The sequence below is a fragment of the Dromiciops gliroides genome, chromosome 1 (genome assembly GCF_019393635.1).
Source record: "Dromiciops gliroides isolate mDroGli1 chromosome 1, mDroGli1.pri, whole genome shotgun sequence".
NCBI classification, from domain to species: domain Eukaryota; kingdom Metazoa; phylum Chordata; class Mammalia; order Microbiotheria; family Microbiotheriidae; genus Dromiciops; species Dromiciops gliroides.
The window spans coordinates 627,340,932-627,367,902 of NC_057861.1; the positions used below are offsets into that span (position 1 = coordinate 627,340,932).

At 41.0% G+C, this 26,971-nt stretch overlaps 1 protein-coding gene across 1 annotated transcript in view; it reads right to left on the reverse strand.

Moving 5' to 3' along the window:
• Positions 1-26,971, reverse strand: part of LMF1 (lipase maturation factor 1) — a 710,851-nt gene that overhangs the window by 169,608 nt on the left and 514,272 nt on the right. The window contains 1 exon segment of the mRNA XM_043976446.1: positions 7,468-7,635. Within this exon segment, the coding sequence (XP_043832381.1) occupies positions 7,468-7,635 (168 nt within the window).

Sequence of the window (26,971 nt, forward strand, 5' to 3'; positions counted from 1 at the left end):
ATATATATATAAATGATGCAACAGAGGCACAGAGAGGGAAAAAACACTTTCCCAAGGCCATATGACTATAAATGGTAGAGAGGGTCTTCCAAAGGAGGTTCTTGGACTCTCAATCCAGGGCTCATTCCACCCTATCTCACAACCATTTTGTTGAACTGTTTGAGAGATTTTTATAGTGTAAGAGTCAATTGGGGGGGGGGGGCAGCTAGATGGCGCAGTGGATAGAGTACTGGCCCTGGAGTCAGGAGTACCTGAGTTCAAATCCGGCCTCAGACACTTAACACTTACTAGCTGTGTGACTTTCGCAAGTCACTTAATCCCAATTGCCTCACTATAAAAAAAAAAAAAAGAGTCAATTGGGAATATAATGGGCATCTGTATGTTGTGTTTAAACATTTATCAATAAAAATACATAATGTATAATCCAAACCCCTAGGGCCAGAAAGGGAAGTGGCTTACTAGTAAGATAGACTTCCCTGGTGGGCTAGCTGTACTAAATCCGAAGCTTTACTATAAAGCCGCAGCCACCAAACTATTTGGTACTGGCTAAGAAATAGAGTGGTGGATCAATGGAATAGGTTAGGCACAGGAGACACAGTAGTAAATTACTTTAGTAATGTACTATTTGATAAACCCAAAGACTCCAGCTTCTGGGATAGGAAATCAGAATTTGACAAAAACTGCTGGGAAAACTGGAAGACAGTATGGCAGAAACTAGGCATAGACCAACATCTTACACCTTATACTAAAATAAGGTCAAAATGGGTACATGATTTAGACATAAAAGGGGATACCATAGGTAAATTAGGAGAGGAAGGAATAGTATACCTCTCAGATTTATGCAAAGGAGAAGAGTTTATGACCAAACAAGAGATAGAGAATATTGTGAAATGCAAAATGGATGATTTTGATTACATTAAAAAGTTTTTGTACAAATAGAAGCAATGCATCCAAAATTAGAAGGGAGGCAGAAAACTGGGAAAAAATATTTATAGTCAGTACTTCTGATAAAGGCCTCATTTCTAAAATATATCGAGAACTAAATCAAATTTATAAGAATCCAAGTCATTCCCCAATTGAGAAATGGTCAAAGGATATGAACAGGCAGTTTTCAGATGAAGAAATCAAAGCTATCTATTGCCATATGAAAAAATGCTCTAAACCACTACTGATTAGAGAAATGCATATTAAAACAACTCTGAGGTACCACCTCATACCTAACAGATTGGCTAATATGACAAAAAAAGAAAATAATAAATGTTGGAGAAGCTGTGGAAAAATTGGAACACTAATGCATTATTGGTGGAGCTGTGAACTGATCCAACCATTCTGGAGAGCAATTTGGAACTATGCCCAAAGGGCTATAAAGCTGTGCATACCCTTTGACCCAGTAGTACCACTGCTAGGTCTGTATCCCAAAGAGATCATAAAAAAGGGAAAAGGATGCACATGTACAAAAATATTTATAGCTGCTCTTTTTGTGGTGGCACAGAATTGGAAATTGAGGGGATGCCCATCAATTGGGGAATGGCTGAACAAGTTGTGGTATATGAATGTAATGGAATACTATTGTGCTATAAGAAACAATGAATAGGCAGATTTCAGAGAAACCTGGAAGGACTTGCATGAACTGATGTTGACTGAGAGAAGCAGAACCAGGAGAACATTGTACACAGTACCAACAACATTGTGTGTTGATCAACTGTGATAGACTTGAATCTTCTCAGCAGTACAATGGTCCAAGATAATTCCAAAGGACTCATGATGAAAAATGCTCTCCAAATCCAGAAAAAAAAAACAACTGTGGGATCTAGATGCAGATTGAACCATACTATTTCTATTTTTTCTTTTTTGAGGTTTTTCCTTTTTACTCTAATTCTTCTTTTACAGCATGACTAATGCTGAAATATGTTTAATGTGATTGTACATATAAAACCTATATCAGATTGCTTACTGTCTTGGGGAGGGGGGAGGAAGAAAAATTTGAAACTTGAAATCTTATAAAAAATGTTGAAAACTATCTCTACATGTAACTAGAAAATAATAAAATACTTTTATGATAAAAAAAAAGACAGACTTCCTAATCCTTTGTGTTCTATATGGTTTGTTCCTATTTGTGTCAGTTAGGATCACATTACTTTGTTTCCTATCTGCTCTGCACAAAGCATGCTTTCAGTTTTAAAGGCATGGCTTCCAGCAGAAATTCATGCAAGGTTCCTCTCTCTGCCCAGCTGGACATGTCATGGAGGCTCTGCATGCCCAAATCCTTCTCTGGGCATAAGATGCCCACTTGGGGAGGTGAATTAACACTCTGGAGCCACTCATGGACCAAGTACTGTCTTGTACTTAGGAGCTCCGTAAGGGAGCTCATCTCTTTTTTATAGACAAATAAAGCTGAAACTGACGAAGCTAAATTCACGTGTCTACCTATGATTATGGAGCAATGAAGGCAAGGGCAGATCTGGGCCTGGAAGCCAGGTCTGTGGGATAGACAGTCTAGGGCATTACCTGTCACTTTAGATGGAGCCCCTGGACCATGACCCCAGACCATCTCTTAGGGAATATCTGATTTAGGACTTAAATTTAAAGGATAAAAGCTGTAGCCACAATTTGACATGTTTAGAACATTTACAGAAACAATATCATGATGCAAAACCTCAAAACTGCCACAAAGTCAAAATTGGCAGGCCATGAGGAAAGTGCTTTTCTTTCATTCTGTGCCCTAGAACAGGGAAAGCAAACCATCTGTCAATGGCCAAACAACAGAGGAACCGACTGAGCTGGACAGGTTCAATCCACCCCCTTTGCATGCTGACGCGGAAGGCCTAGCTTTCAAAAGATACTTTTAATCTGTTTTTTTTTTTTTATCTAGACTTTGGAGACTTTAAGTTGAACTGAAAATGCTCTCATCCAAATGAAATGCCATTCCCTACTTATGCTATTGGTCCCACTTCCTACTTCTTTGGGGAAATCTTGATGATCTCTAAAGGAATCTCAGGAAGTGACTGCACTCTAGGGCCTCTACCCAAAAAGGTCAAAGACAGAAAGAAAGATCCCATGTGGGCCAAGATATTCATAGCTTCACTTTTTGGGGAAGTTAACAAACTAGAAATAAAGTGTGCCCATTAAATGGGCATGGTTGCACAAATTGTTATTTAGAAATGAAAGAGACTAAGAAATAACAATACCACAAGAAATAATGTCTACAAGGAATTTGGAGAGACATGGTAAGTCTCATGTGAACTGATACAGAATGAAGAATTTAGATATAAGAGATCAATATACAATTACTATAATAATGTAAAGGAAGACAGCATCAGAATTGTGAATTCAGATTAATTGCAAAAACTGATCTTGGTTCTGGAAAACCTACTTTATTCCTCAACCTAGTTTGTGTCCTGGGTCCCTGTGGCAGTCTGTTGAAGCTAATGGACCCCTTAGAATCGTGTTTTTAAATGCCTTGGATTATAAGAAAACCAATTATATTGAAATACAGTTATCCAAATATTTTCTACAAAGAAGTTCACAGATGCCCATGTTAAGAACTCCTGAAGTGAAGATACAGGGGATTGAAGATGCAGAAAGTCATATGTACTGTCATTTTGTAGGTCAGCTTGGGCTAGAGTAGTTTTCAGTTGGGTAGGGCATAAGTAGATAGAGAAATAAATGGTGTAAAAAATGAAAGGATCATCAAAGATCCAGAAGACATTGCAGACTATCTACTTCAACCCCCTCATTTTACAGATGAGGAAACTGAGGCCAAGAGAGGTCAAGTTGTTTACCCAAGGACACACTGGTAGTAAATGCGATAGGTAAGGTTTGAACCTAAGTCCTCTGCCTTCAGAACCAATGTTCTTTCCATTATGTCACCACACCAATAAAATAACAAATAACCCTTCCCCCATAACTTTCCTCCCCTCTACTCCCCCTACTCTTACCAAAGGGGACATCCCAGGAGAAGGAAGTAGAAGCAAAATGGAAATTTTCTCCATAACTCTTTAGTGGCCTTTTCCAAGTTTCTCAAAGTGCTGAATAATGCCTAATAGCAAATGTCCTTAGAGGACAGTTGTTTAAATAAGCTTGTTCAAATGCACCTCCGTGAAAGTGAAAAGAACCATGGATTTAGAGTCAGAAGATCCCGGATCTCTGACTCAGTTAAGTGTAAACAAGTCATGTTTTCTCTCTCTTAGCCTCAGTTGTCTCCTCTATAAAATGGGGATTGCAACACAGGGCACTTGTTAGGTCCTCACAGTTTATGAAGTGTTTTTCTATCAAAATATAAGCTTATTATGCATATTCTAATGATTTTAAAGTAGTGAAACCTTCTTTAATAAATAATTTGTTACCTCCCCAGGAGAGGGTAATAAATAATTAGCTCACTAATTATTAGTTAAATCTTTCTGTGGCCTCCCAAAGGTAAAAGCAAAACATAACTCAGGGCTCCTGCACCTCCCAACCATAGTCTTAAGTTCCCCAACCCCCACTTCAGGACACACTCCCTACATGGGACCAAGGGTAGAGAAAAGGCATGGGGGCTGTGGGACTGAATGGCCCCTCAGCAGCTACCCCTGCCTCTCCCAGCCCCATGCATGGTGGGCTAGAAACAGAAAGGGCCAAAGAGTACTCTGGCCTATGGTTGCCAGGGAGCTCCTTTAGACCCTCGTCCTACTGTCCCATCTGCAGTAGAGCAGGCTGGCAGGGACCTTTCTGGTGAAGAGTCCTTGGCCCTAACCCCCTGCAGGATGGGCCTCTGATGAAAGTGGCCAGAAATGAAGATGACACCCAAGGTCATGCCTTCAGCAACCCCAAAACCCCAATGATGGCACATCCCCCTTCAATTTCACTTCTCGTCTCCTACCCAATAATTTTTAGTGATTCGTTCTCCATACTTGTCCTTACAGTGTCTGGGCATGTATCCTACAACTGATAACTGTGACTTACACTGCAAGAAAAACTACCAATCCATTTTTTGTACCTAATCCAAAAACCTTAAGCAATTTACTTTAATAAGTTTTTGTTTTGTTTTGGTTCTTTTTTTTGGTGGGGCAATGAGGGTTAAGTGACTTGCCCAGGGTCACACAGCTAGTAAGTGTCAAGTGTCTGAGGCCAGATTTGAACTCAGGTCCTCCTGAATCCAGGGCCAGTGCTTTATCCACCTAGCTGCCCCCAAGCAATTTACTTTAAGTATTTTTTTTTTTGCGGGTCAATGTGGGGGTTAAGTGACTTGCCCAGGGTCACACAGCTAGTAAGTGTCAAGTGTCTGAAGCCAGATTTGAACTCAGGTCCTCCTGAATCCAGGGCTGGTGCTTTATCCACTGTGCCACCTAGCTGCCCCCATTCAATTTACTTTAAAAAGTATTCTTCAATGAGAGTGTCACAATCAAGAATACAGAGTTAATTTCTTGGCAAAACCTTTTAGCTTTATCCACATGTTCTACTGTATTTATGACATACTGCAGGCAGTAGACACCAGGCACAATAATATGACTCTAATGGCAATAAATAGATGAAAACAACTGGGGTAAATGACATAGCACAATATCCTTGACATTAATCCATCCCAGTCCTTCACAAAACTGTGTGCTCAGAAATGAGCTCATTAAGGAACAGCTAGGTGACACAGTGGATAAAGCACTGGCCCTGGAGTCAGGAGGACCTGAGTTCAAATCCAGCCTTAGACACTTGACACTCACTAGCTGTGTGAGCCTGGGCAAGTCACTTAACCCTCATTACCCCACCAAAAAAAATTTTTTTTAAATAAATAAACGAGCTCATTGGCTATTGCTGGTTACAATTCCACTCATTTGAAAATGGCTGATGGGGCAAGTGAAGCATTAAACTACAAATATATGAGGAAAAAAATTGCATTTAGAAAGGGGGAACAACGTCAGTGCCAGCAACTGGGCAAATCTGCTTGGCAGTCATAATCACCTGAGTATTTGAAATGTAGGGATCACCTGAAGGTCTGGGCTCGCATTACACAGAGTAGCTGGCTACAGGCTACACTGTTTGGATTTACCATGAAATTATTCTGTACCATTTGGCCTTCTGTGGGACAGCAGGTCTGGCATTTGTCTCTTACCCTTTGTCTTAACTGCTTCATACAGAAAACCACATTGAGATGGTAATAAATGCCGGAGCTCCCCATGAACCAGGGTGAGTGCAAAGAAAAATCAAACCCAGTGCCCGGCAGGGTCTTTGCTTTTCTGCCAGATCAGGGCTGTCCATGTGCTGTGCTATATGTCCTGCTGACAAAGGACAGGATGTGGGATTCCAAAAGAAAAGCCCAAGGAGTGATTGTTCCTGCCTTCCTCCGCCCGCCCCCCCTTCATATGCCTCCTGTTGTTTCATCTTTAAGGTTAGTGGAAAGAGCTAGTTTCCACAGCCCTGGAAATGAAATACCTCTATTTCTGAGTCCCCAGGCCGGGGTGCTGGAGGAAGACCCAAGGCTGAGCATTCCACCTTAGCGTCCCTCCCAGCTCAGGACTCACTACTGACCTGGAGGGCTCGTGCTGAGGATCAGGAGGCAGCATGGTCCCCACGGTGCAGGCAGACCTGCTTTCTTCCCCCTGCCCCCACCCCCATCCCTGAGCTGAGTCTGCCAACCAGGGGGCCAATTAGTGTCAATTACAAGGGGGACCACTGCCTGGTGGGAGCACCACTGACATCAATAACTCACTTCATACAGGCTTCCCCTTCCAACCATCACACAGTGATGACTTTCAGTCGCTAGCAATTTAGGCTGGATTTGAACTGATGACCTAGACGTGAAAGGTCCTGTATCCATTAGCAAATCCCTAGAGGCCTCCCTAACATCAATTTGAATTTTTTATTTCTGAAGTCCTTTTTACAAGGCTCTAGCCAGAGAGCTCAAATCAACTCTCAAGGTTGACTTTCAGGGGTGTGATGTCACCCTGGACAGCTGCCAGCCTGCAAGACAACTCTGGAGAAAGTCACTCCCATCCACATACCCAAGGGAGGTATTCCATAGTGACCTGTTCTCTAGGGAGGCCCGAGGCATCTTTAAAAGTCCTGGCCAGACCTTTCTGTAAGGAAATGGGTCCTTCCCTCATTCCAAGGAAGGTAAGAAAGCATCTGAGGATGCCGTTAAGCCACCATTTAGCCAAAAGCTAAGGGAAACAAACAGCCAGGAAGAATTCATTGGCCCTCAACTCCAGCTCCTTTGATATTTCCTAAGGAAAAGGACAACTTTCAGCAGGCTGTGGGTCACTCCTTCCCAATTCTTCACAGAACTCTGGGAAGATGGCTGCAGAAAGGAAATGAGGCCCCAAAGAGACAGGAAGGAGCCTGCCTGTCAGGTGTAAGTCAAGTCTACAGCAACCAAGACTTGCCTCTGACTTACCGATCTCCATACCAAAGAAATGAGACTCCTTCTAAAAATAACAGGTTGCTTCCATACTTTTTGAAAAAGCACCAACAAGGGGAGAGCATACTAAAAAAACTCACCTGGAAGAGGATCTGCAGAATTCCATGAATAATACACATGCGGCGTCCCAGAAAGATAAAAAATGGCACCAGGAGCTCGATGAAATGATTGCTCAAGGTCTCAAATTGGTGAAACCACCAGGGGGACTGATGCAAATAGTAGGCAATAGGGTTAGGTACAGGCTGGGTCTGTGGGGAAAAAAAAAAGAGTACAAGGTGTCTACATTAACTAACTGGATTAGCGTGACAAAATCCTTTATGGTGAATAGTCATTCACAGAGAAAGAAAAGTCCCAGGTTGTCAGAGCCCAAGGAGTCTTTTTTTTTTTTTTTTAGTGAGGCAATTGGGGTTAAGTGACTTGCCCAGGGTCACACAGCTAGTAAGTGTTAAGTGTCTGAGGCTGGATTTGAACTCAGGTACTCCTGCTCCAGGGCCAGTGCTCTATCCACTGCGCCATCTAGCTGTCCCCACCCAAGGAGTCTCAAAATCATTTGAGTTCAAATCATAGCCTCCCTTTTTTGGAGCCTGAGTGTCTGTTATCTCATACAGGTAGGAAGTGCTGTGGCCACTCATGGGCTTGATCCCACTCCTGATTAACAAAGAAGCTCATTTCCAATCTGGGTTGATCCACCCCTCCTTGGGCATCTTGGTGGCCTCCCATGGGGGCTCGTCATATTGTGCTGGACTAAATGAGGACATGGGATTGGTTTAGCCTCCTAGAGTTTAGGGATTACAAGGATCCACCCACCCAGGCCAACCTCCTCATTTTACAGAGGACAAAACTGAGGATTCTCAAGGAGCAATGGCCTTTTGAACTTTTATATAGGGACAGATCTGAATGCAGATCCAGTGGTATTTCCTCTACCATCAAATCCAATAATCATTTTTTGAGCACCTGTTATACAAGGTGCCCCAAGAATCTCAGTGAAGTTTTAAGCTCGTAAAGCTTGGATCCCTGGGCCATTTGGTATGTAAGTCACTGGTGTTACCTATACACCATACTGCACATACCCTAGAATGTTAGATTTGTAATGGGCTCATAGGACTCTAGGGTTGAAAAGGCCTGGAGAGGGAATTTACTCTAACCCTCTCATTTAACATAGTCACAAACTGAGGCTCAGAGATGGGAAAGTGATCTACCCAATGTCAGTCATCTATCAAGTAAGTAATAGAACTGAGTTCCAAGCTCAGGTCCTGTGTCTTTCAGTCTAATTGCTGATTAATGAATTAAACTGAATTGTTTGAATCCTTCCCAAGAATTCTAGATTAACTAATGAGTTATAGTATATATTTCTTATGCTGTCTATCCTCATTTAAATCAGAACCTTCTAAACTCCAGGTACTTTCTGTTTAATATGTAAGCCTCCAAAATTTATAATTTAGAGAAGAAAAAAATGACTAAGAGGCATAACAACTCTAAATAATAACAGTTAATATATTATGCATTGTTAGGGTTATAGGATTAGTTTATAGCAATTTAAATAGCACAATGCTACCAACTGTAGCATTACATGTATGTGTATACACTCACACACACTCCCCCTTTTTAATATAAATTCGAATTCATTATATTTGTTTTAAAACTCTGACAGCATAAAAGCTGAAAATATCCATTTTAATTGGAGGAGACACAACACATCTTTAAATTATTTGTAGCTAAATCAAAAATACAAACAATACAGGAGAAAATTGCACTATGCATGGCAATTGACTATGGTTGTACTGCCAAATCCCACAACTATTGTAATTCCTTATTAGCAAAGCTGGAATTAATAAAGCTGTTTCTTTCTATGGGTCTGAGGCTGCTGTAACCCCTAAGGACAAGAGACCGCATCCTTCCTTCCTCTGACACCGGGACAGGAAGAAGCAACCCAAGGGGTCAAGGAGTTCTGCCAAGTCCATTTCAACAAAGAGGTGGGAGGTCATGGTCTTCATACTTCCTGGGTCAAGAAGGTGAAAGGTCTAAAATGCCCCGGAGAGCTTTTCCTTGGGTGGAAACTGTTTCAAGTGAACATGGAAGGGTTTTGTTTTTTTTTTCCCCTCTCTGTAAACTCTTCTAGGACAATCCCAAAGCTGTTTTGAGATAGTTTTTTGCTGTGAGTGTGAGTGTGAGTGTGAGTGTGTGTGTGTGTGTGTGTGTGTGTGTGTGTGTGTGTATGTAAGAAAATCATTTGGGGGGCAGCTAGGTGGCACAATGTATAGAGCACCAGCACCGGAGTCAGGAGGGCCTGAGTTCAAATCCAGCCTCAGAAATTAGACACTTACTAGCTGTGTGACCCTGTGCAAGTCACTTAACCCCAAATTGCCCCCCCACGCCCCCCCAAAAAAAGAAAGAAAGAAAGAAAGAAAGATAGAAAATAGGAATCAGGCAGAAAAGATTACAAATGGAACTAGATGTGATCTTCCCTAAGTGCTGGGGGAAAGGGTTATTTATATAGTTCAGAAGTGTGAGCAGGCAGCTGAAACCAAGGAGACCAAGTAAGATCAGGATACTTCATCCCCTCATTTCACTACTATCTTGTAAAGTGATAAATGTAAAAAAAAAGTCTCAATTCCACTGATTATTAAAAAATCTCCTCAATGAAATAATGTTTGCTTTTTTAAAAAGACAATTGTAAGCTCAAAAGCTTTAGTTTGGGCTGGTTTGGTTTTTTGGGGTTTTTTTTTGGGGGGGGTTGCTTTTTTTTGGCTTTCTGAGCCCAGCTTACTCAGTTAATGCAAATTGACAAGAAAGGCAGTTTTTAATTGGGAGACCAGCCTGTTCGTTATTCTGGGGAAGGTGAAGGATGAAGAGATTAGATTGGAGGAGACAATCAATCAATCACTCAAAGCCATCAAAGCCTTTTCTGTCAGAACTATGAAAGAATCCCCACTGGCTAACCATGATTTTTATAAGGTAGAAGGGAAGGAGGGGAAAGGGCACTGATTTGGATAAAAGGCACAGTAATCGAAGCCTTCACTCAAGTCTTCACTTGGACTTCACTTCAATCAAGCCTTCACTTGGACTTTTTTGGGGGAAGGATGTACAAAAATGCTGCTGTTGGAGTTTTTTTCCTGTTTAGAATTTTATTTTCCAAATTACATGTAAAAACAAATTTTGACATCAATTTTTTAAAACTTTGTGTTCCAACTTCTCTTCCTCCCTCCCTTCCCACCCCTCATCCCCAAGAACTCAAGCAATTCAATATAAGCTATACATGAGTAGTCATGGAAAACATCCCCACATTAGCCAGGTTGTGAGAGAAAACAGATAAAAACAAAACTTCAGAGTGAGGAACTATAAAAAAAAATTATGCTTCAATCTGTTTTCAGATACCATCAGTTCTTTCTCTGTAGATGGATTGCAATTTTCATAAGTCCTTCAGGGTTATATTGGATCACTGCCTTCCTGAAAATAACCATGTGCTTCCCAGCAGATCATCTTACACTATTGCTGTTATTTTGTATACAGTACATTTCACTCTGCTCAGTTCATGTAGGTCTTTCCAGGTTTTTCTGATAGCATCTTGTTCATCATAACTTTTATATAGTACCTTAAACTTAACAAGGAATTTTCTTCACAATAGCCCAGCAAAGTAGGTACCATACAGTTCACCATTATAATTAATCATCATAATTGTTTCCCTCCATCCTATTCCCTTCCCATGATATTTATTCTATTTTCCATCTTCTTTTACCCTATTCCTCCTCAAAAGTGTTTTGCATCTGACTGGCCCCTCCCCTGGCTCTGCCCTCTCTTCTTTTACCCTTCCCTCCTTATCCTCTTCTCCTCCTACTTTCCTGCAAGGTTAGATAGATTACTCCTCCCAGTTAGGTGTGTATGTTATTTCCTCCTTGAGCCAACTCTGATGAGATTAAGGTCTTTGAGCTAATTCTGTGTTCTAAATTTTCTTCCTCCCTCCCTCCTCAACCCTCCCTATGAAATCAAGCAATGCAATATAAGTCATACATATGCAGTTATGCAGAACATCTTCATCTTCCTCCAAAGTGTTTTGCTTTTTACTGCTCCCTCCCCCAATCTGCCCTTCCTTCCTTCCCTCCCCCCCCTCCTTATCTCCTCTCCCTCCCACTTTCCCTCAGGGAAAAATATATTACTATGCCCACTTCAGTATGTATGTTATTGCTGCTGGTTTTAAAAAACCAAACCAAACCCAACAAGTTTAATTCTAGAAATTCTCAGCCACTTGGTTCCAGCTGTGAGCCCATGTGAAGATGAGAATCATTCAGCAAAGAATCTGACATAGGATGTCAGAATTTAGGGGTCATCTAATCCAGATTCTCCATTTTAAAGAGAAGGAAACAGAAATCCAGAGAAGGGATATGACTTGTCAAAAGTCACACAGTGGGGCAGCTAGGTGGCGCAGTGGATAGAGCACCAGCTCTGCAGTCAAGAGGACCTGGATTCAAATCTGGCCGCAGACACTTAACACTTACTAGCTGTGTGACCCTAGGCAAGTCACTTAACCCCAAATGCCTCACCAAAAAAAAAAAAAAAGTCATACAGCAAAGTTGCTCGATTACTAGAACTTCAGGTCTCCTGTTGCCCAGTCTAGTGCTTAGTTCACTAAACCATTCCATAAGATCATAAACCTTATCGCTAAAAAGAAACACAAGTATCACTTACTACCTCATTTGATAGATTAGGAACGTGAAACCTAGAGAGAGGAAATAAGTCACAGAGTAGGGATTTGATACTAAGTCCTTTGCCTTCCAAACTAGTACTCTTCACACACTAATATCCCTCTTCTCATTAAAAGTCTGCAGTCCCTACTGTCAAGGAACATTTGGTGAACATCCAATAGGAACAAGAAATTCTGCTAGGCATAAACATAATAATTTTCCCGATGTCAGGAACAGTAGAGTTTCTTCTCAGAGTTCTCAAAGATCTCCAGGGTCAGATAGATAAGTATGACAATATTCCAGTGATGGGAACTTTTAGGATATTAGCAAATTTTAAAGGAACCAAATACTTTTGAATCAGAGGGCTTGGCCAGGCCTATATCTAGGAAAACAAGAAACTGCCCATTCTCGTTTCCATGCCCCATGCTCCAAAAAGAAGTCCACTGGGCAGTAGAGCCCCAAATGTGATTAGGCCTTGGGAAAGCGACTAGGTTCTGGAACCAAGTATCAAAGAGTTTTATGACTCTCTAACAAAAACAAAAGGATTGAAATAATTTTTAGTTAACAAGTTTTTTACTGAGTACCTGTGTGTCTGCCATTGTAGTATGTGCTATGGAGGACTCCCAAAGATAAATTAAAGACATGGTCAGTCTGCAAGGAGATGGGGTTAAAAAAAACTAAAAAAAAAAAAAACCACACACACATATAAAAGAAGAATGCTAAAAGAAATAAAAATGTCATGAGGAGAGGGGGCATGTGACCATATTTTATTTAAACTTACCTAAATAGCTTCTAGGGGTCTCAGTTTCTTCATGTGGAATTTGAGGGGGTTAAATTAGTTGATCTCTAAGCTTCCTGCCAGCTCCAGAGCCTAAGGATGCATAAGGCTAGGACCTATGTTTATCTGAACTTATATTGGTTAAACAACTGAACAATACGGGGGTTTGGTCTTTTCTAAACTTTATCTCTCCTCTTGCACTTGCCATGATGTAATGTACATTGGGGACAATAAGAATAGGTGTCCAGAGGGACAGAAAGCAGCACTACACTGTATGTCCTGAAGTAGTTTGGCCAAAGTAGGACTTAAGTTGAACCTTGGAGAATGAGGAAGGTTTGGATTGGTGGAGAAGCAGACAGGCATTGTAGATTGGGTAGTGGGGAGAGGGCTAATAGGAACACTGGCATAGAGAGGCAGAAGAGTGGGGAAGGGAGGAGCAGTAAGTGGACCAGGTTGTCTGGAAGGGGAAGATCATTGTTATAGAGTAAAGGGACTTACCTATGGATAGGGGAACTTGAATCACATTGTGGAGGGAGTCTGAACCTTGGTGGGTTCCTGAGCAATGGAATAGAATGAAAGGTATCTATTAAGAAGACTTACCTGAGTGTAGATCCAATTCTTAAGGAAGGGGCAATGTCAAATCTAAATGGTAACAGTGTTCATGAATGGCCAAGACTGAACTCTAGAACCAAGTGATTAGGTTCTAAAGCAATCAGCAGAGAGAATCTGTTCTTACTAGACTTAACAGGGATTCCACTATAACAAGAGCCTTTTTTCCTTCTTGCTTTTGCCTTCATAGCTACGACATGACTGCTGCAGTCCCAGCACCAAAAATGGTCACTTTTCAGTGAAAATGCAGGTCGAATGCCCAGCATGTAACTGGTTTCCTACTAAATCATCCGAGAACAGGGGGAGTCGTGGAGGAATGAAAAGAGAAGCAAAGTTAAGACAGCGTTGCCTGTGTGTGTGTTCCTTCAGAATGGGTTCCATATGCCGGCAGAACATGGGAGTTGTGTGATGCAGTTTTCCCAGTGAGAATACACTGTTTACTCAATAAAGAGCATTGAGGTAAACTCTGTTTGCTGAGTTGGTTAGTGAATTAAGGCTCCCCCCAACATCCCCAACCTACAGGCACCTGTGATGCTGGAAAATTTTTGTTTTCCTTAACGTGTTCAGTCAACAGTGGCCTGTTGGCACAGGAGAGGGCTTCCTTCTCTTCCAGCTCTGACCTGCAGCTCTCCCAGTAGCATAGCTGAGGTTGGGAAAAGGCACACACTAGAGTTTATTTTAAGAGGGGAAAACTGCAAAATTACATAATTGTGGTACTTTGTGTACTTTTCCACTCCATTTGTTTCCGGCAAAATGCTCTGAATAGGCCTCACTGTCTCCATCATTGGAAGGGGGTGAAAAAAATCCAGTTGCCTTGGATGGGCAATTTGGGGGGTTGTTATAGTCTCTCTCAATTGCCTGGTTGGCTAATTAACTTGATATGCTCTGGAAAGTCTTCAAGAAAGCACTTTAATTTAAGATACATGAGAGAGATAGAGATGCAGTTTGGGGGGTGGGGTGGGTGGGGATGGAAAGGAACAGCCAGCCAGCCATTAGGAGCTACAGCATATGTTCTAGGCCAGTAGGTCGCTTGACTGGAGATGAGAGTAAGCAGAGGCCTTGATTGATTTAGTGAGGTTACAGTAACTCTCAATTACCAGTACATGAGCTACTATCCTGGGACACAATGCTGTCACACCCTTTCTCTTGTCATAAGCACTCCTGCTCAAAATTCTTGGTGGCCAACAAAAGCTTTGTGAAATTAAATGTGGCAAAGGAAATTTTTGACTGTTAAAGACCTACAGGCTTCTTGGTTTTATGTAGGGAACAGACTTACCCACTGTAACTTGCTCTCAAATTTACATATCAGGCTTTTATGAGGCTTAGTTACAAATTCTAAAAATACAAAATAAAGTGTCTTTTTCTCTTAAAGGTATTTATGGATCAGTTATGTGCAAAGTGAGTAGACATTAAAATACAAAATACTTTATTTTATGGTTCCTTGATAGGAAGAAGGCCATAGGATTTGAGGTCAAAGGACTTGGGTTTGAAGCCTGGCTTTGTCACATATCGCCTGTTGGCAAAAAGGGCAAGTCAATTCCCCTTCCTGGGACATTTTTTTCCAGCTATAAAGTGCGTGTGTGAGTGTGTGTGTGTGTGTGTGTGTGTGTGTGTGTGTGTGTGTGTGAGAGAGAGAGAGAGAGAGTGTGTGTGTATTCATTGGTGAGTGTATGTATGTGTGTGCACATTTGTGTATGTGTACATGTATATTCAGTGACTTCTGAAATCCCTTTTAGCTCTACATTTCCGATCCTAAGATCTTCAATGACCCATGAATAAGCCACTTTGCCAAACTCAATGCTATAGAAAAGGTAAACTTTCCTCTCTGGGAATATAAACAATCTCAGGATTTTTTCTTTGTTTCCCATTTTATATTGTGTAAATTCTGTTTTTAAAATAATGCATCTTCTTGTTATAGCATAAGATTTCACTGCTGGGAAGGAACCTAGGGATTGTCTAGTCCTAGCCAATACATTTTACCAATGAGGAAACTGAGGCCAGAGAGGTTAAGTCAATTACTGGGGATCACAAAGATAGTAAACAGGGATTTGAATTCAGGCCCTTTGATTATAAATACTCCCAAACTCTTTCTACTCCATTATGCTCCCTTCCTAAAGAAAGCCTTAGCTTCTTCTATAGTACATTATTGTTGCTGAGTTGTTTCAGTTGTGTCTGACTCTTCATGATCCCATTTGGGGTTTTCTTGGCAAAGACACTAGAGTGGTTTGTTGTTTCCTTTTCCAGCTCATTTTACAGATGAAGAAACTGAGGTAAACAGGGTTAAGTGAACTGCCCAACATCACACAGCTTGTAAGTGTCTGAGACAGGATTTGAATTCTGGTTCATGCTGCCCCAGGCTCAGTGCTCTATCCACTGTGCCACCTATCTGGCTCTTCTGCAGGCTAAGGATAAAAGGGGAAAAAATGTCCCACTATTTAAAAATGCACCACTGAGAGGGGCTATGGTTATGTACAAGATGCCTGAGAAAAAGTGGCAGGTGTACTCGCATCCCCCCCCCCCCAAGGAGTTAAAGTACTATACATAATAAAGGCAGGAATGTGGCTAGACCAGAGAAGATAAAGACCTTAAATAGGGGCTCAATTTTCTTCCAGTTTCCACAGTCCCAGCTTTTCCTTATTCATGTGCAAAGAAGAGAAAAAGAGTTTTAGAATTGAGACTCTAGGAGACCCCAAACCCTAGTGCCCTTGGCAGTAAGCTGGAAGGATAACCTCTACATGGATAACTAGGTATAGCTTTATCTGTTAGGAATTAAGCAGGGAGCCACATAGACTTGCCAGCTAAACCTTAAGCTAGAGAGTGATAGCAGATGAGCAGGAAATGATATTAAAAGAAGTAAGTCTGAGTCACTAGCTAGCTAAGAGCAACTCTTCCCCGTGTTTACTGGAGAGTTTTAGACAACGGTCTGAAAGAAGCATATAAACCATTTACTCCACAGAGAAAGAAGGGGAAAAAACCACCAGGAAGGATTTTTCTTCTAGTATAATGGCTACATGCATTACAAGTTTCTGCTTCCTAAAAGACCTATAGAAAGCCCTGGCACCTTAAAACAAAAAGAACATGGCTGGACCTACTTATCTTCCTATGAAGAAGACAAACCCCAGACAAAGAATTCAGCTGAAATCAGAAGCTGGGGAGCAGAAAGAAACTCTACAACCTAATATGCACAGTGGAGTTGGATCTGACAGTGACCAGCACTGGATGTGGCCGTAATGGAATAACACCATGTAAAACCAGTAGGGAGCAATATCTTATGGAGATTATAAAACATAAAAGACCTGTGACACGCAGGTCTGTTGGGAGTAGCAAAAAAACATTGCTAGAAGACATAAGAAGCCCTGTACCATCAATGGCATGTTTCTCATTTATCTAAGCCATACATGTTTGTTACCTGTGTCCTCGCTACATGTGTTCTCTCCATGTGCCTCTCTACGTGTGATCCTACACGTGTGCCTTTTGACACAGGTCTCCTATAGGTGCTTACTCTTTCTACTGATTGTGTATGTATTTGTGGAATTATTGGGGCAAAGGATTTATTGCTAATTTTGTTGTTATGTTGTTGCATTCAGTGCTAATATTTTCAACTCATTATGTACTCTGACTTACTAGTAATAACTAATGCACTGGTGGAGGCTCATGAATAATGGATGTGAGTAGATAAGAACATGCAGGATAACTCAAAACTGGAGGAACCCATTCTGTGACTTGGGGTTGCCCTAAGAGCTACAGAATTTCTCTATTTTCATTTTGATTCTTCTTTGATACTTGGAATTCATAAAGAAACATGAAACCACAATGGCTCGGTAAGATTAAGTAAAAGGATGGTAGCTCTCCATCTTTCTCACCCTTTGTTCACAGCTTTTCCAAGAACCACAGCGGGGAGAGATGCAAGTAAACTACCCTTTGCTACTTCATTTAAGCAGCCTTCAAAATATGGATGTTGTTTTCCTTCTTGGTATTATTTGCTGTACATCAGCATGTCCAGAAGCAATGCTGCTGTAGGTTCAACATGAACAAAAAGTTCATTTTCTAAGAGACATGAGACACGGTCCATTATGGGGCCTGTGCTTTGAGCCTCTCTAGGTTCATAAGGGCTACTAGAGTTTGGACTCTGCTGGAAAACTCTTTGAGAATCCATAGTACAGTGGATGCTTCTGTGTTACAATGAGGCATCAGAAGAGGATTGATCTAAAGAATGCAGACCAGATGATATACTAAAACACATACATACACACACATATACACTACATATATATATATATATAGAGAGAGAATATCCTACATATATACACTATATATACTATGTAGTATTTATATACTCTATATAGTATATATACTCTATACATACTATATATATATATGTGTGTATATACATATATGTATACACACACATATACTTATTTGGAATTGGAAGACTCAAGCCTGAATCTTGGCTTTATTTATTTTCCCCCACCAAACTCTAGTGACTACCTTTTAGCTCTAGAATAAAATAGAAACTCCTCTGTTTAACACTTAAAACCCTACACAAACTGGCTCCAACCTACTTTTCCAGGCTTATCATGTTATTCCTTTCAAGGTAGGCAAGTGGTGCAATGAGTAGAAGGCTGGGTCTAGAATCAGGATGCTTTTCCAGTCTTCAGCATTTCTCGAGATCATGGAGAATAGATTAACCATCTGGGCCTAGAATTCTTGAACCCACCAAGGGCAGCTAGGTGCTCTCTTCTTGTCCCTCTACTTATCTTCAATTTTCTATCAGTCATTCTTAAATTCTATCCTTTCTAGTCACACAATTATCTTCCTTGGCTGAGAAAACAGAAGCAAAATATTAGCTGAATAGTTCTGCCATCAATTACCACTGCACCTATCCAAGGCCAATGACACAGCTCATCCAGGCATTGGCAGGAGAATTGGCTAACAATTCTTCTTCCTTCTTCTGTCCTTGCTCCAGGTTGCCAACAGCCAGAATTCATCCAAGTATCAGAGAGCCTGATGGGTGAAAGGCACAGGCTGTCTCTTGCCCCAACCTTCCTGACAATTCTCCCAATCCCCTGTCTCTTCTCTTCACCGCACAGCAGCTGGACCTCATCCCATCCCCACCACTGTGTGAGGGAATCCAGAATTCCCATTGTACTCAGACTCTCAAGTCTCATCTCTACTTCCCAAAGGTGGTAGGAGGGGGTCCTCCTGACACCTTCCCCCCTCCCAAGAATAAAATATGGTTGTTCACACCATTTGATGACCAGAGATTCACTAACTTGTAGCAAGATGAAGGCCTTCCAGGCCTTACCATCTGCCCCACTTCTATTCTAGAGGTTCTTAACTTTTTGTGTGTCATAGACCCTTTTGGTAGTCTCATGAAGCCTCTGAACCCCTTCTCAGGTTAATTGTGTTTAAATACACAAAATATGTGGGATTACAAAGGAAACTTAATAAATAAAAAAGTTCCCAGGCTCCAGGTAAAAGAAAGCCTACTCTACTCCATCTAGACCCTGGGTTCTGCCATCTAAACTCCTTAAAGACTCCTGGGCTTCACCATCTGCCCCTCTGATGACCCCTTAGAACTCCTGAGCCTTCCCTTCTACCCCTCGGCTGAGCTACCTCGTATAGATGTCATTTCTCCTAATTAGGGCATTAGTTCCCTGAAAGCAGAGAACTATTGCTTTTTAAATTTTTATCCCCAATGTTAAGTACAATGTTTGGTAAACAGTAAGCATTTAATAATGCTTTTCCTTCCATCCATCCATCCATCCATCCATCCACCATGAGCAATGGTATAATCCCTTCTTTGATCATCCTATTTCCCCAAACTTTTTTTGTTCTCCTGAGTACTTCTGGTACTTCACCTGGGCTTTGAAGGAAACCAGGGATTCTAAGAGGCAGAGATGAGGTGAGATTATGTTTCATGACTGTCTAAAGGTGTGGAGATGGGAGATGAAGAATTATGTACAAGCAAGAAGGGCAGCCTGGCTGGCCCACAGAATGCAGAAAAGGAAAGCAACAAGAATTTATTAAATTCCTACTATGTGTCAGGTACTTTGCCAAGTGATTTCCACTCAGGGCATCCTGATTCTAGACCCAGCCCTCTACTCATTGCACCACCTACCTACCTTGAAAGGAATAACATGATAAGCCTGGAAAAGTAGGTTGGAGCCAGTTTGTGTAGGGTTTTAAGTGTTAAACAGAGGAGTTTCTATTTTATTCTAGAGCTAAAGTCACTTGAGTTTGGTGAGGGATTCCCCCAAAGAGGGAAGTGACATTATTAGATCTATGCTTTAGAATGATCACTTTGGTACTTTTATGGGAGAAGTATTAGATAGGGATGAGACTCTAGGAAGGGAACCCAATTAAGAAGCTACTGCAATGGGGCAGGTAGGTGGTGCAGTGGATAAAGCACTGGCCCTGGATTCAGGAGGACCTGAGTTCAAATATGGTCTCAGACACCTGACACTTACTAGCTACGTGACCCTGGGCAAGTCACTTAACCCTCACTGCCCCACAAAAAGAAAGAAAGAAAGAAAGAAAGAAAGAAAGAAAGAAAGAAAGAAAGAAAGAAAGAAAGAAAGAAAGACCTACTGCAATAGTCCTTAGAAGCCTTACTAGGATAATCATTATGTAAATAGAGAGAAAGGGTCAGATGTACAAGTGTCATGGTAACAGAAAGGGCAAGACTTAGCAAGTGATTTGATATATGGGTTGAAGGAGAGTGATGAATCAAGGATGACTCTGAGGTGAATCTGAATCTTAATGACCAGAAGAATGATAGGGACCTCCAAAAATCCAAGGTTCAAGCCAGATTATGTTCAGTTTTCTTTTTCTTCTCAGTCGCAAATTCTAAGATATCAACTCTGGGGTTTTTGTTTTGTTTTGTTTTGTTTTTTTGGGTGAGGCAATTGGGGTTAAGTGACTCACCCAAGGTCACACAGCTAGTAAGTGTCAAGTGTCTGAGGCCGGATTTGAACTCAGGTCCTCCTGAATCCAGGGCCGGTGCTTTATCCACTGCACCATCTAGCTGCCCCCAAGAGATCAACTCTTTTTAAGATTCCCATCATTTCTACTCCAACAAGTCTATCCCCATTAGTAAGAATCAGATCTGGAGCAAAATTTCCCCTCACTGTTTCCCACTTCTTGAAGGATGAAATTAGCTTTAAAGCATGCCAAGAAATTATTAGCTGCTTTGCTTTGGGCAAAGAGAATGCCTTAGCACATGGATGGAGAATTGAAATCTGATATGACTATTATAGCAGCTCTCCGTGCTGGGCTCATGATGGGTTTCCAAATTATTTATCTATTTCTTCCTTCTGTCCAGGTAGTCCCTAGCATGTTCAAATGAAAATTCCATTCTTGTTTGTCTCAATTGATATTTCAACCAAATCCTTTTTTTTTTTTTAAATTTAGAAGACATTTTATTCAAAATCTTCCTGTCTGGAAAAACAAGATATGCAACATAGAATCTGCACATGCTCTAATAACTAATTTCACTGTACATTATGAATTCTATATGTACAACCCAGCATTTGAACAATCCAGCATTTAAATTAAGAATCAAGGCTTTGGGGCAGCTAGATGGCGCAGTGGATAGAGCACCGGCCCTGGATTCCGGAGTACCTGAGTTCAAATCCGGCCTCAGACACTTAACACTTACTAGCTATGTGACCCTGGGCAAGTCACTTAACCCCAATTGCCTCACTAAAAAAAAAAAAAAAGAATCAAGGCTTTGAGTGAGCTATGAGACAGTACAGTTAGTAGTGTCTATAAGTTATTTAAAACTCTCAGCTATAGTGCATTATATATTTAAATCAGTGTTCTGCCTAAAAATCAAGATTTTGATAGCTATTATTTGTGATGAGAAAAATTTGCTAACTTTTAAAATAAGATGTCTCATTGTGTCACCCAAATCCTTCTCATGAAGGTTCCCTTCTCTGGTTCCTGGATTTCCTCACTTGAGTGTATCTTCCTTAATACACACTGCTATTCTCCCTTCCCTTTCTTTATCTTTTTTTTTTTTTAAGTGAGGCAATTGGAGTTAAGTGACTTGCCCAGGGTCACATAGCTAGTAAGTGCTAAGTGTCTGAGGCCGGATTTGAACTCAGGTACTCCTGACTCCAGGGCCAGTGCTCTATCCACTTCGCCACCTAGCTGCCCCTCCCTTTCATTATCTAACCTGGATTAGGTATATGCCCTTCTAGAACCATATTCCAGTCATGTGCCCCAACTTAACAAGCCTCAGTGAAGCCAAATTTGTCTCATTTCATGAAGATCCCTGGTTCAACTTATCCATATTTTGTGTAGTTGACACTGAGGATGCTGAGGACCTACTAGCTGATACAGCTTTGGTTAAGATATTTAAGGACAAAGGATGAATGGCTTAATTATGGTGGTGATTGAAGGAATTAGGAAGGGGAGAAATCTAACTACTTCTGATGATTTCTACAATTTGAAGGGTGAGAAAACCCAAAGAGAATTCAGCAATATGCTTTTAAATCCCACGATTTTTTAATGCCTGGGCTTATTTATTTGTAGCTTAGTTTCATTTATCCTCATTACAAAAATGCTGTTGAAGAGGTATTTGAAACCCCACAAGCCTTCTGGAGCATTCAAGTTTTTCTTCCTAAAAATACAGAATGTTTTATGAATTTTAATATTTTAAACCAGTGATTCTTATTTTTTTTTAAAAGAGCCACATTCTGAGGTTGGTGGGTTGATTTGAAAACACCATCTTTTCCACAGAACCAGGGGTAGTGTTTGGCAGAGAAACATTTTCAAAACTAGGTGAATTAAAATAACTTTGTTTGGGGAATTCCAGTAAGCCCCTTGGGACAACTGGCCACACACTGGGGTGTCAAAACAGGCCAATAAATATTTATGGAGCCCTATTTTGTGTAAGACGTTGTGTTTAGGAATCACTGATCATTCTCCATAGGTTCATTTTAAATTGACAATAAAAGCTGGTTCCTTCTACTTTGAAACAATATTCAAAATTTTAAACTTTTGAAATAAACGATCATCATCCCTATTAGGATGCTGACCATGATGGTGGAATAGTTCCGGTACACTGACAATAGTCAGTACCTCTTCCTTCTTGGAACTTCTTCCTACAGCCTTTACAATACTCTGACTCTGGTGGCACTGGAGACACCAGCCAACCTGGCTCATCATCTCCATATCATTTAGGATTTACCCCTCCCCCTCACCACCCACATCCTCTATTCCAAGCTTTGTCAAGTTTACTTCCACCCCAGGTCTCACATATGTCCCCTTCTCTCCGTTCACACAGATAGTAGCTTATTTCAGGGTTTTCTCTCCTCTTGACTAGACTATTGCAACAGTTTCCTAGTTGGTCTTGGTTTCATACTCCAATTCATAATCAATATAATTACTAAAATAATCTCAAGGCACAGGTCTGACCACATTGTTCTCTTGTTAAAAAAAAAAATCTTCAGTGGCTTCCTATTTTCTCTAGGATAAATCTCATATTTAAAGGCCTCCACTCCTCAATGAAAAAACAACAACACATTATTCACAATATGCCAGCCAAACTGCACTGTTTCCCAAACTCAACATTCCATTTCTCATCTCTCAGCTTATCAGAATCTTTGTTCTTCAAAGCTCAGCTCCAGTACTAGCCCCTTCCTATAGATGTTAGGGTTCTCTCCTGTCTCTAATTAATGTCTAATTGGAAAGGCGGCACAGAGAAGTGAAAAGAGAGCTGCTTTTGGAGCATAGGTTCCAAGCCTGTCTCCACCACTGTGTGATTCAGGTAAGTTATTTAGCCTCTCAATTTCCTCATTTCTCAAATGTGGGGATTGGACTAGAGCTGCCCAGCCCCTTCTGGCTCTAAGACTGTCCCATAGAGCATAAGCTCCTTAAGAGAAGGGATTATTTTGTTCTTGCCTTTGTATCCCCAGCATCGACCATAGTGCCTTGCACACTGAACATGCCTTAAAAATATGAATAAATATTTGACAAAACTTCCCATATTTATTTGTTTGTTTGTTTATTTATTTTTGCAAGGCAATGAGGGTTAAGTGACTTGCCCAGGGTCACACAGCTAGTGAGTGTCCAGTGTCTGAGGAAGGATTTAAATTCAGGTCCTCCTGAATCCAGAGCTGGTGCTTTATCCACCATGCCACCTAGCTGCCCCGAAACTTCCCATATTATTTGCATGCTCTGGCTATTCATGGTTCTTAATGTCTACGGTTCTTTGTATCACGTGGATCTCTTTTATGGTATCTTTGATTACTGAAGATTAGGTAAATTAGTCTTTAAATTGAGTCCATTAAGATGAATAGAAGAGTTCACAATTTTCCTGAAACAAAAGTTTTGATGCCAGTGCTAAATTAGGGATGTTATTTTCAGAGTTAGAAAGGCTAGACTCTTTTAACATTTTAGGGATGTAATTCTATGGCACAGGGGGGCTGGCACAGGTGCTGGGGCCAAGGAAAAACCCCCACCCTCGCTGGTCATCTCTTCAGCCCCCTACTGCCTTGCAATGGCCCAAGGAAGTCGGGGGCTGGAGAATGTAATTCTAACAGGTGATATTTGCACAGTGCTTGATGGTTTATAAAGCGCTACACATTCCTTAGCTCTCTGTTTCCACACAGTGGCCTCATGAAGAAGGGTAAGGACTATTCTCTCCATTTTTTTTTTTCTGAGGCAACTGGGGCCAAGTGACTTGCCCAGGGTCACACAGCTAGCAAGTGTTGTATCTGAGGCCAGATTTGAACCCGGGTCTTCCCGAATCCAGGGCTGGTGATCCATCCACTGAGCCATCTAGCTGCCCCGATATTCTCTCCATTTTACAAATAAAGAAATCAAGGCGCAGAGATGTGAGGGGACTTGTTCAATGTCATAGTAAGTGGTGGAAGCCTGGCACTTGAAACCATGTCCCCTGAATGCATTTCTAGTGGGTTTCCAATATAGCTCCACAAACAGAAACCTAAAGGAAAAAAATCTTGCAGAAGGGACAAGCTCTGGATTCAGCCATATTTGAGATCTGAAGCTTTCCAAAGACAAGACAGTAAACACGTTCTTGGTATTCCAAGCATAAGTGAAACTAGGCCTTTGGAAACTTTCTCTAGACATTTCCAAGATTCTCGGCTTAGCTTTTACAAATGGGCTCGGAATTTTGTGTCAGCATTCTTCCTTATCTGATTTATGCCAAGTGCAATCAGCACCTTTAAGGTTTAATCAATGTATGTTTATTTCCATCTAGACTATAAACTTGTTACCAGGCCACAAAGCTCTAACTAGGATTTTTTTTTAACCTAGGGCAAAAACAATAGATCTGGCAGGAGGAGAGAAGGGGACAGCAGTGACTACAATTGTGCAAAGGGCAGTTCAGCCATGGATATAACTGTGCCCAGCAAAAGATGAGCCATTTTTAGGAGAATCCAGTTTATGCTTCCACAGGGACTGATGGGGCAAAGCAAGCCCTAGGAAAGTGATATTATAGCTACAGATTCTGGGAGTAGTGTCTTGAGGTGGGAAAGGGAAGTGGGATTACATTGTACAGGTTTGCAGACAACTCTAAATCTGTGGACTCCCACGGGAGGAATTGTGTCCTCTGGATATTAGCATCCTGTGGCAAAGGCTCAGTCAGTCATCCTACCCTAGTTACAATTATGCCAGCTCATTCCCAGAAACTGCTTCTGTCTTGTGGGATGATTTTCTTTTTGACAATTTAAGCATCTGGAAAATACATTTTCCTAATTCCATAGATGTGATGAACTATTTAGACTAGTTACTAGAATAGCACTTCTCACACATCAATTTAATTGCAAATACATTAAAAAAAACCCCAACAACTAAGTGGGTTGCTTTACTCTATGGGAGAAAATAATAAAAGAAAATAAAAATAAGTAAATCTAGTCCATTCTTTACTTCCACTATAAACGGTGAGATGAGGCCGAAAGCAAAGGTAACAGGTCAGGCAGGATAGGCCTCGTTTCCTGATGATTATAACATGCCTTAGGTGGTATGTTATCAGGCAGAATTCCAAATTAGATTAACCACTTGGGATGGGCAATGATCTCCTAAAAATGCATGGCCTAGAGAATCAGATTGCTGTTTTGAAGTAGAATGTATAAATAAAAATGAGGAAAAACCTTAGGCCAATGGAGTCACAAGGCATCCTGACATATGTATATTATTAGAATGAGCCAATTTGAGACCTTGCATTGTTCCTGCAGTATAGTTTTCTGAGCAGTTCCTTGTTCTTGTGTCAGAATTGGGAGGGAAGTAATTTTAAGATCCTCAAAAGGGAAAACATCTCTGATGTCCCAAATCCCTTTGTAGTTAAAAATGGGGTTAGTATATGGATAGACAAAGCTCTCCCACAGATACCCAGTGTTTTCTGGTTCTGCCCAGGATGAATTTAATACAAGGAAAGTCTTCTCTTGAGGCAGATCAGGATCTTCTCCTTTTAGAGCCAGTGAAATGGGGAGGAGAAAAGAAAAGCAATGTCGGTGAACAAAAGAAGAAAAACAAATTTCCTTGTAACTTCATATTTCAATCTTCCCAAGGGAAAAATAAATCAACTTTGAATAATAGAGAAATCTTAGGCCAGTTTTACATCTTATTAATTAAAATGTCTGTCTCACTGAAGAATTGTCTCCTCTTCACAAGGATAAGATTTAGAAAGAACCACTCACTGGGTCTGTCTGACCTAGTCACTGTAGTCCCAACCAATACCAAGAGAGGGCAGTGCACACAACATCAACTACCTCCCAACTCGAGCCCTCAGCCCCGAATCAGAGGGAATTTGACACCATTCAGTTTTCTTGTATCATTTCCCCTTTATATGAATGATATTGGCCCAATGTGATGTTGTGCTTCACAGCCCACAAACAGCTTTTGGGCATCCTCAAAAAGTGCATTAGAAACAAAATTAAAAAAAAAAAACATCCTTGAACAAAACCATAACACCATCAATCTAGGGACGGCCATCTGGTCCAGCCCTTCACTTTATAGATGGGAGGTCATTTGACCTGTCCAAAGCCACACTGGCAGGGTCAGAGGTAGAGACAGAATCCAGGTCATTTAGCACTGAACTTAGTGCTCCTCTAGTTGTATTGTGCTGCCATGGCTTGTCTGAAGCATGAGTGCTCCAGACAGCCAAGTTTGTTCTCTGCATCCCTTACAAAGACATCACCACATGGAACCAGTATGATTTAGTGGCTAGAGCCTTAAAATTGGACCCATAAGACTCAAATTCTGATTCTGGCTATGGCACACTATAGATGCAAAATAACTCTGTATAAGGAAGTTGCTTATCCTTATTGTCCCCCAGTTAATAAAACCTGTACTACCTACCTGACAAGGTTATTTTAAGGAAGGTGCTTTATAAATGAAAGTGCCACATATTTCATCCCAAGAAAGACATACAAGAATAAGAAAATGAAAGGGGTCATAAAAAGGGAAATGATTTAAATATTACAAATAATTAATGGTTTCATCATTGTCATCACTCCTTCCACCAACAAAGACTGCAATACCTCCATG